This window comes from Branchiostoma lanceolatum, chromosome 3 (genome assembly GCF_035083965.1).
Source record: "Branchiostoma lanceolatum isolate klBraLanc5 chromosome 3, klBraLanc5.hap2, whole genome shotgun sequence".
Taxonomy (NCBI): Eukaryota; Metazoa; Chordata; class Leptocardii; order Amphioxiformes; family Branchiostomatidae; genus Branchiostoma; species Branchiostoma lanceolatum.
In genome coordinates, this window is record NC_089724.1 from 8,063,116 (window position 1) to 8,081,455 (window position 18,340).

An 18,340-nucleotide genomic window follows, 5' to 3' on the forward strand; every position below is an offset into this window, starting at 1 on the left:
TCTTACAAGTAGAATACAATGTTGTGAAGAACTGAAGGATCCTGTAGGAGGAAAAGTCGCAACATTCACTTCTTACATCCTCTTGGCGCTCAGCACCGCTATAAACATACAGACATAAAGACCTCTGTAAACAAAAGGACGCCGTTTACCACTTGGCGATGTGTATACTAATGGCGGCAGTTTTCAAGGGCCAAAAATGTCACCAACAAAAAAAACGACCCAAAATAAAAGGCGTCACCTTTACTACGTTCACAGCTTTGTTGAGTCTTTGGCCACTCGGCGTTATACAATACATTTGGTAGAGATCATCACATGTTGACATTTAAGCTGATTATCAAAAGCCACGCCCATTGGTGGAATGATCTTTGGGGTTTCTTTTGAACATGGCGAGGTCAGGGCTTCCCGTGGGAGGAATGGTTTAGAGTCGATGTCATCGCTGTTTATTTTCTCGGTCTGAAATGTTTTGGATATCAATACTCGACCGTGACGGCTAGGGCGCCGCGTCTGGAAGAGATAGCCTGGACCCAGGCGTCTTCGGATGGCATGCATAGTGATGAACAAGAAGTAATGCAAGAAGTGAACATCCGCAAGAATATAGTAGCGTAAACCAAGGGAAATTTGCGAAATTTAAAAAGTGTTACACAACATGTGACGAGTGATTCACTTATGATTGATGAAAAGAAAATGTAACATTTTCGGAAGTAAACCTGAAAGTCGACTTGCCAAATTGTTCAAATGGTGGACAACCGCCTGGTGCACGTGTCCACTACAAACCAATTTTCTACCATACAGATGTAACGTTAACGTTATGCATAATTGTGGCTGACTCATTTGTCTAGTTTCTTCGATTTATCAAAGTGAACAGAAATAGCATACGCATAGTGCGACCTTTACGAGTGGAACATTTCTGGCCGGCCTACACAACACTCGGAGAAAAGCCCACTTTGTGATAGTTTCCTGCGTGTATCGTTAAGTATTGGTCAGCCCTCCCTGACTTTATACATACATGTACTATCAACGGCACCGATGATAACGGCGCGAAATGTATTGGACCGTCTCACCTTCGGAGACCTGAATTACAAGGAACAGCCAGACATGAGTGAATTTTAACCTTTATTGTCACACTTCTGTCGTGGGAAGGCTCAGAGCCACAGGTGTCGAACAGAACACATGAGATATCTCAGCACAGTGGAGCAGTCAGCCACCGTTTTGTCACGCTTTCAATGAAATATGAAATACTAGGAAACATTGCAACAATTGTTCACCAGTCTGCAAATTAGGAATTTAAGCTGGTCGTTATATCAAGAGTAATGGATTCTACTGTTAGCCATAACAGAGCGTCGTAACTACAATGTAGGCAGGCGATAGGCTACACTACCACGTGCACGGGGAAAGCATTTATGTCATGGAGTGGACCTGGACAATTCAAATCGGATTAATCATGTACTGAATTATAGAATAGTTACTGTGTTAGGCAATGCCAGTGAGGTAGACGGCATTGAAAATCATTGCATAGAACAACAAGCATCAACGAATAACCTTCTTGACGAAGGTAATAAAGTCGGCTTAGTACTTGTTTCGAAGGCGAAAACAATCTTTGTTGCCAGTAGGCATTAAACTACTGTTTATACGCAGTCTGCTTTCAAGAATAAAATGCGTTTTGCTACTTTCTGAGGCTAAGACAATGTCAATCTAAAAGCACACTTGATGATTTCTTCTCTACGTACCAGACAAGGTTTCCATTAAGGGAATATATATTAGGAAATGCTTCAACACTAGTACATAGTATCTAGATTATTGTAAAGTATCTTAGGTATATCTAGCGCCTGCACTACATATGTGTCCCTATGACTCTGTATACATACGTAGGGCGCAGCCCTTTTGCAAAGTCAGCCAGTCTCTTTTTGAAACAAACAAATATTTAAAACAATAAATAAGTTTCCACAAAACCGTACCAGACGGTAATATTAAATAATAACACTGTACAGCTAAATTACTCTCTTTCGGTTATATTACCATTTTGTCGCAAAACAAGGAATAACACTGACGTAGGGAAATCTTGAAAGCCAAATTCTGTGGAGTCATATAATGCACTTGACAATGTCGACATCAATCTTACGGGGGCATTCCACCAACGTCTTACCTTTGGCAGTATCTTCATGATATATGCCAATGTATGTAGTATATAACCCCAAGGTATACATTGACAAGTGCACAGTGCAACAATGAAGCGGAGAAGTTTTTGTGTAAACCCCTTTCCCCCCTACACCCGTCTCGGGAGGAAGTGCGTAGACAAGTGTTTCCGCTTTGTTCGCTGTGCGTTGCGGGGCCGTCCTTGCTTGTTGAGGGCCACATACCAACGTTTTCTCCTGGCGCCGTACAGGACAGAGTAGTACGTGTTGTACAGGTTCTCCTCCAGGGTCTCCCGGAACTTACACTCCTCCGTAAACTCAGACTGGAAGGAAAGGGCTGGGTTTTAATAAATGAATGAATGAATGAATGAAGACATTTATCATACATTTTTGCCCCATTTAGCTAAGCACAGGTCCCATGCCAAGAATCATATACAAATACATATAAACGTATAGAATACTCGCTTTTGGTAATTGTATAAATGTATGAGGCTGCATGGTTAGTTAGAGTTGGTTTATCGAAGGCTGTAAGGAATTTAAATTTCTCTTTGCTATTTAAGTTTCTGAAGTTTGAGGAATTTGCTACAGATTGTGCGCATTGTCTGGAATTGAAATTATCATCAAACTCTCGAAAAAGTTTTTCAACATTGCTGCCCTGTTGAAAGAAGGCAGCATAGAATTTTTTTCATGTTTTACCCCTTCCATAAATTAATGTTCTTCCTTTTTTACTATTAAACTGATCCCTTTGTGTAAATGGATATTACAGTATAACGTCATACATAGTAATGCTAGGCTTGTTTTCATTTTAATGTACATGTTCGGATTTCAATAAAATCTATCGTCCCCCTAGCACTGCATTTCCATGGCGTATTTTGACATGTATCATTTGAAAGTCCAAAGAAATCTGCAAGAAGACCGTCTTTCTATAAGTTTCAAGGACCTAAACCTAACACACATGTGACGACCAACTGTTGGAATGTTACTCACCGAGCCGTAGAGGCGCCCCCTAGCGTCCATACAGAGGTGCAGGCCGGTGGCGTAGCCCTTGATTCTCATGACGCCACGGAAGTGGACCGGGGCCATCTCTAGCACAGCTGCAGGGAAAACACAAAACACGGGCGTTACGTTATATCTGGGTTGGATCCGGAAACTCATTCGCGAATGTAAAATATTGTATTGGCTTGTAGATTTAGATACATGTAAATACATGTAACATCAGGTGGTAGGGAGATCCAACTCTATGCAGACGAGAAAGGCTTAGTAGGGAAAAGAGGTTGCCTTATAATCAGTTGTATGTGGTGACTGAACGTAATGATACACAATTCTTATTTTCAATCCACATGATTAGCTTAACTATGGAAAGCAATAGTGGGCTCGTGTAGTTAGATTTGATATATGAGAAAAATTTCACATCTGAGATTCGCCAGAAAAAGTGATGAACCTTTTGTTGGGTTTGAAGACGAAATGATTATATATGTACATAGGTTCCTACTCATGCAATGTACAGGGAATGTCCATTGATAACGCCACTTATGTATTTCACAAAACGTCTGCGTGGGAATCGCGCCCGCTATTATCATGACCCTATTCGCTATCAGCTAAAAACTAGGTCATTTTCATATCAGGCAACCCAGTACGCAGACAGGAGCTGAAACAACAATCATTTTACATCCAGACATGATGCAAGAAGATGTCTCTCTACGATTGTGTCTCTCTTATCTAACAATTCGGTGTCACGGAGGAGTTCGGCCACCTTGCATGAGCTGATACGGTGCTCAAAAAAAGCTAGCACGTACACCCAAAGGATCCCAAAGTACAGGACGCACTGGAAGACCGTACCGCCATTAAAAACTACCGAACACGCTTTCTATACTTGCTGAATAAACTAATCTCCAAGCAGATCTACTGGAGGCAAGACCATATCCAAAGGGCCAAAACAGTATCCAGTTGGCCACCGGGAATACTTTTGTACTGTTTTGGCCATTCGGATACTGTCTTGCTACCGTTAGATCTGCTTGGAGATTAGAATGTTTTTTAATAACAGAGGCGCTTTTCGGAACCTCGCTATATCAACTCTCAAGGACACTGTCTATATTAACGTTCCCTCTTCTGTTCATAAAGCCAAGTGACACGGACTTTTAGGCTCCCTTGCATGCGATGACACGGTGCTCAAAAACAAGCACATACACCCACAAGACAGGACGCAATGGAAGACTGTAGCGTCATGAATCTACCGAACAAGTGTTCTATAGTCGCTCAATAACCGTCCATTAGAGGCTCCTCTTTATATTACTTAGTAACTCAAGGACACTTGAAGTCTATGTTAACGTTCCCTCTTCTGTGCAAAAAGATAACAGACGCGGAACAGGGTATCCTTTACCCAGTGTATACGGTTTGTAGGCGTTGATGATGGGTAAAACAAGCTGTTTGTGTGCTAGCCGTTCCAAGGTCACGGGGAAGGTGGCCGTGGTGGGCGGCGGCGCGTGGCCGGGTGGGCTCCCCGACCGGTTTCTCATCTGGCGTTACCAACACAGAACCTTCAGGGGACGTAAACAGGGGATGTACACAAATACTCCCACACTAACAATCCGGCTTTCCTTGTTACACATGAAAATTGAGCTTTCTTTACCCTATTTTCTGTTTTTTTCAGTCTTGAAAACTCTTGGAACGAAGTCTAAACTTCACTGCGGTTCGATAGATTACCACGGTGAATAACACATGGAAACATAGCTGTTGTCGGACTTGAAATAAGGATGCCTGATTTCCGAGCATACACGTACAACCTTTTGACACTGTCCCAATGACGCAAACTCAGTAGTTGACTTTTGAACAGTTTTTAGGGGACTGATATCCTTCGATAATACACGGGTCCCAAAAACCTTTCAATGGTCCATTTGTATTTATGAACAACGTGGACTATCAAAGGTATTTAAGCGCAACCGTATCCCATCTAAAGCCCTATCGGACAGATCATCCCAGTCCAAAACGCAAAGTGAATCTTCTTATGTTGGATCAAGTATAATTAGCAAGACTTGCAAGGCCTGTCCATTGTAGATCATCATCAAAGTCGCCGGCTTGTGAAAGTTTTCTTTCGGGGCTTTAACTTGAATGCGACGGTTGTTGCTTTCAAAAGTTGCATGCATAGTTGAGTCTATGGAAGCAGTTTTACCGAAGTACGAACTGTGATTGTTTGCATAGATATCGCTTCGAATTGACCTATTTTCTCAATTTACAGGCCCTAAAATAGACAAACTGTTCTATAATTATCTCCTTAACCACTTTGCCACTTAACAAATAAAGGAAGTTTGGAAAAGTCTTTTGTTGAGACCTTTCCAAAAGCTATAATTACAGCTTTTTTAAGAACCGTTTCCAAATACGCACATCCCCACGATGGGCGAAGCGTCATTCCATTCTAACAACTCCATTGTATTCCGCTGAATAATTCACAAAAGCTTCCAAAAATAGCCGACGCCAGTCCCGAATTGGAAGGAATATATTTTTGGAGTCGTGCCATTTTTGTCACGCCTGGTGCCGCTGGCCTAATCATCAGACGACGTCGCCATTTTGTTGTCCATATATATGACGTCATCACGCACGGTTCGCTTCTCCTCGGCCTTTTGAATTTGTAGACACGGACAATCAGGGGTAGAATGTTTGCGTCATTGTGTCTGAGTTCTCTCACAGAGTCTGACCTTCCGAAATAAATGGGTTCGCCGAGCCATGACCTCATTTCCAAACGACACAGACTATATTTTGTGCATTGCTCAGCTTACGGTGGATTTGTGGGTAGATTCCGATCTAAATTCAAATTTGTTGCCTCTATTGCGAAATTGAGATGCTTCGCTACGGTACGGAAATCAGTCACAAAATCTTCCATGTCGCAAATTCCGAGAATACCGACGATCTCAAGAGTGCATATCCTTCCTTGTTCCTTGTTTCTGTCGAAAATCGAGCGTAGTTCTGAAGAAACAGGACTGCATTTTGCTTAATTGAGTGAAAGTTTGTCCGCATGTAGATAACAATTACCTTTACATGTAAAACATGTAATTATCTTCCTCCCAGACACGAACGGAAGTTTTAAAACATAAGTTCATAATCTTCTGTATTGTCTTCAACAGACTCGACCGGACGTTATGAATTGAAAATTATGTAGTGATCTCTATTGACGAACAAGTCGCCCCTTGTACACAGTGCCTGTGCTAGGCTAGAGATGACATGACTGGTACAGAAAATATGTACGGCATGTTTCAACAACCGGGCAGATAAAGGGGCGGATAGAATACTTCTAGTAAATTTAACAGAAATACCAAGGACTACGATAGCATTATTTCCTTCAGCAATATATCTATATCTTTTTTTATAATGGTTTCCACACTTTCGATGCAATAAAACAACTTAGTCTGGATGTTTCTGTTTTAAGTAAAATAAAAGGCCACTGGTTCGAGCTTCCACTTGAGATTTTTGCTCTTGTAAAAGTTGTAAGCTCGTGGTGTTTGTTTTGACGTACCGTACTGGTCTCCGCTCTGCCGGGTGCCTTTGACACTGCCGTCGGGGAGGATCTGTAGGTGATGCCCGCCAGCTCGGCAGTACAGCTGCCTCATCCGCACGATGTCGTCGTCGATATTTCTCTCCCATCTGTCGTCTCTCGTAACCTCGTCCTCAGAGGAATCGTGGTGCGAGGGCGCAAGACCCGTCGAGAGGGGGTCGAAGTCTTCACCCGAGCCGAAGTCGTCCTGGACGTCGTCGTCGCTCGGAAGCGCTCGCTTATTTCTTACCATGTCGGCAGTCATCGGAAAGATTCCGATCGCTGCTTCGGCAATGTTAGCCGAAACCGACCTGTCCCTGATGTCTCTCACGCCGTCTATCGGCACCGACCGGCAAAACGAAAACACCAGCAACAGTGGCGAAAAAGTAAACAGCAACGCCTTTGAACTCATCAGCCTCTTTGTGTTTCTCAGTTTTAAAAGTCGACGGAATGGAAGGTAAAACTCTTGCAAGTTCTGAACTGCGGTTGGATGAGCACGATGTTTGCGACGCTGTTGGCAGTGCGCTACTACTGTGGTTGACTCGACACGTGCCGATTTATACCCCCGCCAAGTCTCGCTCACTACCGGACGGACGAACGCCCTCGGAGAGTGTCGTACTCCTCTGGGCTGCCCAACTCATTCAGGCAGTTTCCGACTTCCTCCTGTGGCGGCCACCCATGGTAATAAGGTGATGACGTAGCAAAGGTATTCCCCCTTCGGTGCCGACGCTAGCCGACTTTTGTGCTTTCTCTCTTTAAGAGCTTCCGTTGTGGGTCTCTCTCTACCCCATTCACTGCACCTTCTGCTAAACACGCCATCCACGTAGACAAGATCTAAAGAGTCGTATCGTGTGTCGGTCGGACAATTGTAAACTTAACTCTGAATTGCGCAGTCGGAAAAGAGTCTCATCACGTGCATTTTTGCCGCGCTCGTAAATTGTTGACGTTTGCGACCGTTTGGACAAAAGTCGCCGCCGGAACAGAGATAAGCACACTGGGAGGGAGATCCGAAAGGCTCGTCCCCAGTTCACCCTGCTGCCCCCACAAACACTCTGCGTCAGTGACGCGTTACCCCGCCCCTCCCCCTCCCCCTGCACGGGCCAGGACTTCAGCCGACCGTGCCCGGCGCACGGCGCAATGTAAACTTGTGTAATCTTTTTAGCCTAGGTCGCAAACTGTATTCTCAGGTCAGCTAAGTCCTCTGGTATGTTATCTGTCTATTTGGCCAAGATTCTACTATTTTTCCAGCGAACTACGGAGTCTGATAGAGGCTACAATCTTTCTGTAATATGAGTACAACGACTTGCAGGAAATACAACAATTTTCTCAGAAATTGAATCAACTTGTTCGACACAACTTGGTTCCATGACTTTGCATCTGCATGATACAGTCTATTCTTTCGGTCAGTATAATGAAAAAATGCAACATAAATGGAAAAAAAATCAAAGATATCACACGTATTAATAACAAATATGATATTACTGCAAGACAGAACATTTGTATTATGACGTTGAATCTAGTTTAAACTGAAATTTTCATAACATTGAAGTCTTTCTATGGCCTTACAAAACGTCCTGATCAACGTACGTTGTAGACGTTAATACGTACAAGGAGGCATTGTCAGGTCAAAATAAAACGATGTTTTGACTGGTGAATCTTATTTTAAAAGTACTATCCCTATCGTTGAGTTTCATGCGTAACACTGTGATAAGATAGCTTTTTCTATGTGTTTAACAGTTTATCATTTTAGCCGGTATAATCTTACTAAAGCTGCCAAATTTTATCATTTTTTTTCGGAGGCTCACTATCAAGACAGGTGGTTGCCATATAAGGTCTCAAATGTGTTGATATCTGGATATAAACAAGTCTACTAGTAATAATGAGTGTACACGGCAGTCTCTGAGTCCGGTCTATGAGTAGTTTACACTAGAACTGTTTTCACGGTTTGTGGGTGGCGATGTCTAATCCTAGACACCACAGGTGAGACCAGACGACCAGTATCATCGACATTTATGGCCACAACACCCCACCGCAGCCGAGCTTCAAAACCAGGTGAATCGCTCGGGCGCCGTCGGCAACGTTTGTCTGGCCCGACATCCTGCTCCGAAAATACCCGAACACCCACGAACGCCTGTCTCGGGATGTGGTCGGCCGTCCCGGTGATACAGAAAAAATTTCACACCTGTTCAGGTGATTCAGGCATGTGGATTGTGTTTGTTCAACTTTGATGTTTACCTGTAGTGGTGAAAACATCTTCAACTGTTGACAAAACAAGTTGTTGTTTTCACCGTCAGCGTTCATGACTATATTAACAGGTCACACTGTAAGCACTTGTGCCAGAGACCTTGCCTAAGGGGACAGGTCGTGTCCCCTAGATATATGTAGTCTATTGTATTGTGTTTTGTTTTGTTTCCGATACTAGTTTGATACAACATCCCCCCAGCGTAGCCCACCAACAGGTACACCTTTATAACTGTCATGTATCTCACAGGGAGATCTCTTATCTCTTTCCGTGAAACGTGATCGTTTTCTAAAACCAAAATACCACCCGGGTTAGCTCCCAACCCAAAACCTTTCGTCGAATTTGGGACGAATGCCGTCCGATGTCAAACCAAATTTCTGAGCTTGTAAAATACGTGAGAGGTCAGCTACCGCACCTGAGCACGACACTTTTGGGGGATTCCAGTATACGTGAGAGAAGTACTCTAAGTGCAAAACATTCGTGGGACGTGGTAATCTTCAAGCCTAACCCCTACCCTTACCTTCGGGCTACATTGAATTTAAAGGCGTCAAACTTTGAACTCCAGATCAGTGTGTATGTGACGGCTCGTGTATTTGTGCGTTTGTGTGCATGTGGCGGCACGTGTGTATATGTGTGTTTGTGTTTGTGACGCCAGGGCCTGAGTTAAACGTTAACTGCATGACTGTACATGTAGCTAACCTTAATACCAGAAACACAGTGCCACTAGGCACTACAACTCAGCGAACGAACGCGATCCTTGACGCGTGATTAACTGTCGATATCGCGGATGGATCTATTATCTATGGTTCATTGGGAACTGTCATTTACCTGAGATAATGATGGTGCTAATCGCATTATTAGGGGATAGATGTCACGTTTTCACACGGAAGTGTATGTGCAACTACCCTTTGACTGCCCTTCCCTTGTTTAAACGCCTGACAATAGCATTAACGGAGAACAGTCATTTAAGTACACAACAGAATACTAGTCAGCACAACTGTAGCCTGTCATTCTATCTACGTTCCAGGCCAAACTACACAACCTACACATGTCGGAACCATCGTGTCGAAAGGACCACACGAGATCACGGGCGTCCGACGAATCTTTGCGCGATGAGTCGCCTCGGACCGTTTCGGAATCCGGCCGCCGCGGGTCGAGAGAGTGCCATTCCTCAGATTGGAATCAACGGCGTGCAAACCGCAAGGAATGGAGACTGTGCTTGTTGTCTGGAATTCCACTCAACACAAGAAATAAATCAACAGGAACGACGCTTGTCATAGCGATTAGTATCAAGGGCACATGCGTCTAAAAACGATAAAAACAGGCTTAAGAAGAAAAGACAATATTGATGACAAAACAGGAATTAAAACATTCTGGGTGGGTGGGATTTTACCAACCAAAAACATCCGTGTTCTACGTGTGTTCTGTGAACTATAGTTAGCTGAGCCCTCGGCGCTTTACCGCGAAAAAGCCCGTACTCAACCTGTACTCAATATCCGCTTGGCTTTTAGAGTATGCGGTATTTGTAACTTTGAATTGCAAAAGAATAGATAACATCGTTGTACCCTGGGGGTTCCTGCCGCTTTAATAGTGACAGGCACATCCTATAATACCTCATACTGCTGAAGAGTGGCCAAACCACAGCGTAGGCTCGCGCCCGAGGGGCATAATCTATCAAAACCCGGTTAACTAGCGCACTCACTGGTCTGGGGGTGAGTAACCCTGCCTTGGGACCCGGAGGTCGAGAGTTCAAATCCCCTCCTTTGTCGCACACCTGGCTATTAGGACGCTTCTGAAAAAGGGGTAACAGTGAGGTATCGTGATTTGAGGAGAGCACCTCGATTACGCCAAAGAACACATCAAACCAATGTACATGTATGCAGCTTTCTTGTACAAAACTGGTGGGTTTTGTCTTAAGGCGCAGTTTACCAGTCATGCAATACAAACAAAACACAAGAAAGTGAGAAAATCGCAGTCGTGACATACGGCCTTCATTTATCCTACCGTAGTTTACAAGCCGCAGTGTTGATTTGTTTCTACCTCGTATACGGTTCCCCAACGACCGTTTACATGTAGGGTGGCAGGTAAGGGTGGTAGGTCAACAGGTAACGTCTAGAGAAGTCTCAAGCTCCGCTAGAGTCTGAAATATGATAAAGTGTACGGTAAATGGCCCTTTGCAAACTGGCGTATCGAAACGTATATGTGTAGGCCATTGAACTGACCAAACTAAATAGTATATGACTTTAGGATTTCACTTATTGTACGGAATGAACTTGAGTGACGCAAGTAAGAGGGCAGTAATATTAACGATATCATAGCGAAGCCAGACCGTATTTCATAACCTCTGAAATATCTTGTCACTTTTTATATCAGATTGAAGTTTTCTGTGACGCACTTTTCCAGGTCCGTGACATCAGACGGAAGCGTCTGATCATCTAGCAGCGGCGCCTTCAAACAGTTTATTGTCAAACGTAAACGGAGAAAGTATGAATAACGTTTTGATACGACCCGTGTAGTATTGAGCAATCAATAATGGCTTTTCAAAACCCACTGACCCGAAGATTAAGATTGACAAGCATCAGATAGGTCCCCAGACGGCGTTGCCATGGTAACCATACTGACGTACAGGATTCAGGAATTCTGTTTTATAATCTGTGTGAATCGTCCGTGGGAACCTTTCTATAGACGTTGACGTCATCACGGTGCGGATGAGGGATTTTGTACTTTTATGACGTCGTTCGGCGTTCCTCTCACGACGGAACAACGGGGTAGATTTATTATTCGTGAGAAGGAGACAGGTCAAAAGAAGTTCTCTCCAAGCAGAGGTTAGTCTCCGACTGACGTCTTATTAGGCGTTTTTGTCGAGATTTCTGGGATATAGGAGATTCTTTTAAAAAAGAATCTCCTATATCCTATATTCTACCAACCTGATGAAATTATTTTCGGAAGTCGAGATTTCTATTTTGTGTCGTCGAGATGGCGTATCTGTAGGGTGTTTGGCCCAGAACCCAGAGGCCCATGTTATACCTCCGATGTTGTGCCCTTGTGAAAGTCACTTTACACGAGTTTCCCCACTCCACCAAGGTGTAAAAATGGGTACCTGACTTCGGTTGGGAAGCTAAAAGGCAGTGGAAGGAGAGGGTTGGGCTCCGCCTTCAAATACGTACCGTGCCCTAGAAACAGTGGATAACAACCCACTGCCCCTAAGGACTCAAAAGGCTAGGGGGCTACCTTTACCTTTTAGGCGTTTCTGTATGTTGAGTGTATTAAACCTCTGCTCGAAGGGTACAAAAGAAGTGGGGTTACATGCACAGCATTGAGTGCGCGAGGAGTAAATACTTCGTGTATGATGATAACGACAACAAAATGATAGATGGGTTATAGATGACATTCTATGAAAATCCCACGACTAAAAGAAAAACTCTCACTCCAGGGCAATTAATGGCCTACTAACACCGCTAGGAAAAGCTCAGTCTTGCTTTTCTTAGTCGGGTATCTTTGATCCAGGTATCTTTGTTTTGAAGGTGTCTGAATACCAAGCTTTTGGCGCTAGTCTGGTGGTAGATAGCCTGAGTGTCATCCTAGTTAGTTCCAGGTTTTCCCTTTACTAACCAGAAGTGAAGGGAAAGCTAAGCCTGGAAATAAATAGGGAAAGCCTGGAACTATCAAACTAGGATGACACTAAGGATAGATGGTAGGTCCCTATAGCTACCAAAAGTATGTACATATGTACTTTCGGACAGCAAGAAGAGAGACCTTATGTCTTAAATTCACTAAATCCCTATTGAATTCAAAAACCGTTTTCGACCCTGGCTACCTCCAACTCACGAAACAGTCCACAATAAGGGCTTAAAGGGGGGAGGTTACAGCTTACCATTCCTTACACAAGATCAGACAGATACAAACGTAGTGCTATTCCATACTTAACCCAACTACTGAACACCAATCTGTAAGGTGTATATTTTCCGATTGTTTAAGTGCGCTCTTTTGTACTTTTAATTCTAAGACTGCGTAATTCAGCCGGTTTACTTTAAAGAAGGTAACATTGGCTGCAATGCTGTTTTAATTTCCGTATGTGTCAATTCCTGAATAACCATTTATATAAAATGATGATTATCTGTACCTTGGCTGTAGTAATAACCGTATCATTACAATCACATAAAATTTACTTCGCACTTCACACTCCCCTATACAGCGGCAATGCCTACCGTTAGAATAAAAGAAACAAGAGCGACCATTGAAATATCAAAGGTCTGTTTACTATACAAAGACAAGTTGACACATAAATGTTTCACCGATGTCAGTTAGTATGCAAAGACAAGATGACACACGGAGATATGCTTTTTAAAAGGGCATGTCATTTCATCATTTGATATACGGGCTTTTCTGTCAGTAACGTTATATGCTGGAACACAAGCGTGTTTACTTTTCTGGCAAACTCTAACTATAATAAACATTAACGTTGGGTAACATAAATTCGCGGGGTACTTAAATTCGGGATTTTTCGAAAACGGGGTGTTTAGGGATATGTGCTAGATGCAACATCAGTAATACCGCTAGAAATGCAAACTTGACAGACTAACGCATTCAGAACACTGTCTGAAAAGCTTCGATAACCATGCATTAGAAGTTGGCTACGTCAAAAACTCTCCGTCCCTTATTGTCACAGTCTGAGGGCTTCGTGGGAGAATTATATGTACATAGTTGCTCGCTGGTTTATAAGACAAATGTCACATCCGCTTCCTGCTAAACACAATCATTTACAATACAACTTATTAGAATCTCTTTTGCTAACCTACAACTGGACTCTAAGTGTGATTAATCATCAAATTAAAACGCCTCTTTGTTGCTACAACCAATGGCTACGGCACTACGGTGAATTTTCCCGCCGCCATATTCGTTACCCAGAATCCTGCTATTCGGCAGACGACAGACGTTTGCGAGGAACACTTTTTTGTCTAAATGTTGTGTGTGATAGTGGACTGATGGCGATATTTTCCTCAAAGTTTGCTCTTAGCACAAGCAGAAACACATGGACATAGTAGTATTACCATTTCTACGGCATCCAGCTAACGCCCCGATGAATAATGTAACGTTACAAATTTCCATGACGGTGGGGGTGAACTTTGAGTGACGTTCTACCGACTCAACACACGGGTTGTTCCCGAAGGCCTGATGTTTGCGGTACGGTCGTTTTTTCGTGTATTTTTTTTTACTTGGACACGTCTATATCCATAGCACTCTCCTCAAGCCAAGATGGAACGAATAGCTGCTGTATAAAATGTGATTAGCGTTAAAATATTCAAGACGAATCTTCTCTCCCGAATTAATGTGCCCCCCTGTCCGACAGCAACGTCATTGTGCGTGCGGCGGACGGTAGTTTCAAGTTGAAATATTATGGTGTCAGCACGACTAGAGACAAAATCTACCATATATATGATTAGTGCAAAGATAGCACATGATACTGACAGAATAATAGAAAAAAAGGATGGTTTATTGTTCTGCTAGATTGATTTCAGTCAACCATTATCGGAAAAATCCCGAATTTATGTTACCCAACGTTACCATCGAAACATATTCCGGAGTTATGTGATGGCCAGTCCAAATTTCATATTCAGCAGCGACACTTAGCGGCTACTGATCACAGTGCATGCAAATGTCAGGGCAGTACGACGACGTCGCTATCGCCATTATATATTTTGTTCTTCATGTTGACGATAGCTTTTATCTTTGTACTCGAGTATAGCTACGTCACAATATCGTTAAATGCACCGCAATTTTTCTAATTGAAAAAAATCCACCCCTCCTTTAACGGTATGAATGGACTTACCCAAGTGACCTTTGTGCTATCAGCTGTTTTTCGGCGATCATAGTGCACATGTAGAGATTGGATGATCTCATACCACGCGTCAGTTTTATACGTGTTAGAAACTTTCTCTGCGGCATGTTGAGCTCGGTTGCTTTCTGAACACGTCTTTCTCTGTTTTTGCCGTCCTGTATAAGTGTGAAAGGTACGTACTGCAGCTAAGAAACCTAGAAAATTCTGCTTTACTTTAGAGATTATGACAACATAGCGGTTCTCCCGGAATGATCTAAAATTCTAAAGCCTGGCTTAGAATCTGCTAGAATATAAGATGACTTATACTTCTTTCTCTTACCTTTGAATAGTATACCCGTGAAACGTATGCAAGATATGAAATGTTGATTTAGAAAGGCTATATCATATTGGAGATGTAGGAAGCTTAGCGCCATATATAGTTATTGGCATAAACAAATGATGTTTACATTGGAATGACCAGTTGCAACTGGTTGACCACGTCATCTTTAGCCCTGATGAGGGATTATCCATTTAACACATTTTGGGGGTGTATCAAAATTTTTGGACCTCTCCTTTTTTCTATCAATTTTCTGAATCCGAACACTATGTCAATTGATTTTATCTGTATATTCAAATGTTGTCACGATTCCTTTTTCTTGAGAAAGATTTCTCGGATGACCCCTTGCTTCCAATAGAATATTCCAATAGAATATTATAATAAATTTTATTGATGTAACTCAGTTATCTGTATTCTTTCAAACATTTGAAGTTAGATAAATCAATTTTCTTCTCCTTTATTTAATTTTTGTCAACATATTTTGTTGAGTGATATCACTTATCAGGACCCTACATAAGCATTAGTAAACACGATATCAGTACTCTTCAAGCAAAGGTTTGGCTCCGACGTTTGAATACTTTCTATTATGTCCTGTTTTCTTTATGTCACAAGTCAAGATTGGCTTGGAGACATAAAGACAACGGGACATAATAGAAATCCCTACAAAAACGCCTGAAAAGACGTCAATAACAAGGTGAAGCCGAACCTCTGCTTGGAGAGGGGTTGCGGACTGGACTGGTCTGGACAGCAGAAAAACCTGTCTGAATGTCTGATAAGGGGGTTATTGGTAAATTGTCTGACGAAATGTTAAAGAGGATTGACAGGATTCTGGAGGATTAACAAAGCTCAACGTTTTGCCAACCCACTACTGTCTACTACGTAGGAGAGTAAGATATCAGGGCAGTTCCATGTGATGAAATAACAGGATGCAGAGAGGATGGATGATAACTTGATTGTCATCTTCTACCTGAGGATATTTCCTGTCACCTCCATTTCTTTCTGATGTGCAATATACTAGTAGGTCACTTGTGATGGAACAGTGGAAAAGGGGTTGACATTTCCCGTCAATTGAGAGTCAGAACATGTCTGACATCGAGATCACAGATATTGAAGTCATAAAATACAGGACAAAGGAACGCCTGAAAATCTGTGATAGCAGAATGTACTTTCATAATGGCATGCATAGAGGATTTTGTTGCAGCACACCTCAAAATTGACAAATCTGAAGATCTGTCAAAGATTTTGTTGGTCTAAAGTACTACACTATCGTCACTAACACCTGTTTCTGAAAGAGAACTGAGAAATAGACAAGACATTACATGATCTGTTTTATAGTTCAGGCCATGTTGATTTGATTATATGGATGACATCCGCGTGCGCATCAATTTTCGTGCCATTCTGAAAATAAAAAAAGTTTTCCACCATACTGTTAATCAGACAAAATAGCTGCAAATGATCCAATATATGCCGTAAATTGCAAACAAAAATATTGGAAAACGATACTAATGTCGTAGAATGCCAAGATCATTTCCAAAGTCAAAAAACTTTTTGAAAGAACAAAAAAAGAAGAACCTATAATATATTTCGGTATACCACACTCTTTGTGTTCATTCATTTGTTCAACCTTCCTGACTAGGTAGATTTCATTATGAAAGCAACTTTTTTTTTGCTTAACTTTTTTTTATTTGCATGCTTGCATCAGGTTTGGGGTTGCCAGAGGATGTCATCCATATATTCAAATTAACATGGCCTCAGTATACATGTACTAGTATGTCTTTGGCAAATTTGAAGTTTGCAGAAGGATCAACTGACATCAATGCTTAAACCTTTTCCAAATATTTGTGTTAAATATGATAGTTACTGTAGTAATCTCATTGTAATTGACTTATGTTTAACTGAAACATTTACTTCCCTGCCTCAGGTCTTTGGCCTGCCAATTTTTGCTTGATTAATAAATGATTCACAGACATCTAAATCAGCCTAGACACATTTTTATTGATTTTACTTAGCAGAAAAATGAGCAGCTGCTCTGAAATCTTGCCTCCATTGACTTTTGAAACTTCCCTGTCGCTCCCCTTATCTAGTTTACAGCAAACCTGCCCATCTTTGCCGACATCATCTTCACAATTGAGTGAATCTGTCATAAAGCGTTGTCTGCATAGCTTGTCTTGCAGTTAAACTTTAGGGCCGGAATGTTCCCTAAACGTTCCAATCAGGCCTCGGATATACAACAACAGTTTACGAGCCTGTAACTGACAGTATCACTACGGTCATATATTTGATGTATCTTGTGGAAGTCCCAAAGGGAGATGAAAAAGGGCTGCATTTTTCATTAAACCCAATCCCTTACATCAAACTCATTATGTCTTCTGGAACAATCTATCTGGGCTGACATGAGCTGCCCCCATGACTTGATTAGATTTTGCAATTTCCCTTCCCCCAGCCTTCTCCCCTGGCTTCTCTGACTGGTAATTGACCAAGCAGTCAGAATATTCATTGCCATTATGGGCAGGGGCTGAATAATTAAATTTTGTTTGGTGAGAGAGCGACGTGCACGTGATAGATCGAGTTTTGTATTTACGTGGGCTGTGGTACGTGCGCGTGCATCTGTTGGGGCAGGGTCGCTCTCCCGTAACCAAGTCATTCCGTGATCCGGCCGCGGTTAACTGTATCGGTTCTACCCCAGATTCTGAACAGGTGCAACATGGAGTACGTGAAGCAGGGCTGCCTCCACGAGATGTTCGTCCGCCAGGCGCGGAAAACTCCGGACGCCGTGGCCGTGGTCTCGGACGACGGGAGGCAGCTGACGTTCGGTGAGCTGAACGAGCTAACGGACGTCCTCGCACTACACCTGCAGCTAAAGGGCGTCCAGGTAGACACCATCGTCGGGATCTATCTGGAGAAGTGTCTGGAGTACCCCATCGCATACATTGCCACTCTCAAAGCAGGTAATATCTTCCACCATAACTTCCACACGGAAACCGGTTTCCAATTTTCCTCCGCTGACGTAGGCGAACATTCCGTCCATATCGATTATGGAGGCCCTCAATGAATCCAGGTCATATATATACACGTCCTGCGAGGCACCAATTCGTCAATGGACCAGCGCGTTCTGAAAGAACAGTTTTACTAGAAGGTTTCCTATAATGACATTTCAACCACTGTGGGCTGTTTCCTTTAAGTACTTACCGATAACGAAATTCTTCACTCAAATTCAACATTAACATTAAATTATCCATTAGAATTCGAAATTGTATCAGAAAATGTACTTAGTCACTGTAGCATT

At 42.6% G+C, this 18,340-nt stretch overlaps 2 protein-coding genes across 2 annotated transcripts in view; one reads left to right on the forward strand and one right to left on the reverse strand.

Moving 5' to 3' along the window:
• Positions 1-1,100: 1,100 nt before the first annotated feature.
• On the reverse strand, positions 1,101-7,650 carry LOC136429989 (fibroblast growth factor 20-like). Its single transcript, XM_066420195.1, has 3 exons — positions 6,640-7,650; positions 3,120-3,226; positions 1,101-2,455 (listed from the first exon to the last, which is right to left on the reverse strand). Exons 1-3 carry the CDS (start codon positions 7,067-7,069, stop codon positions 2,264-2,266), a joined length of 729 nt encoding a protein of 242 aa, XP_066276292.1. The 5' UTR covers positions 7,070-7,650; the 3' UTR covers positions 1,101-2,263.
• Positions 7,651-14,741: 7,091 nt separating this feature from the next.
• The window catches only part of LOC136429992 (uncharacterized), a 31,788-nt gene continuing 28,189 nt past the window's right edge, over positions 14,742-18,340 (forward strand). Inside the window, exons 1-2 of the mRNA XM_066420199.1 lie at positions 14,742-14,910; positions 17,741-18,002. Coding sequence (XP_066276296.1) covers positions 17,759-18,002 — 244 coding nt within the window. The 5' untranslated portion in view covers positions 14,742-14,910; positions 17,741-17,758. The remainder of the gene's footprint in view (positions 14,911-17,740; positions 18,003-18,340) is intronic.

Excerpts from the sequence above, each read along its gene's own strand:
- LOC136429989 (XM_066420195.1), bottom strand. The coding sequence starts at position 7,069 with ATGAGTTCAAAGGCGTTGCTGTTTACTTTTTCGCCACTGTTGCTGGTG. Across the intron at positions 3,227-6,639 it reads GCAGAGCGGAGACCAGTACG|CTGTGCTAGAGATGGCCCCG; the intron begins GTACGTCAAAAC and ends TTTTCCCTGCAG. Across the intron at positions 2,456-3,119 it reads GGGGGCGCCTCTACGGCTCG|TCTGAGTTTACGGAGGAGTG; the intron begins GTGAGTAACATT and ends CTTTCCTTCCAG.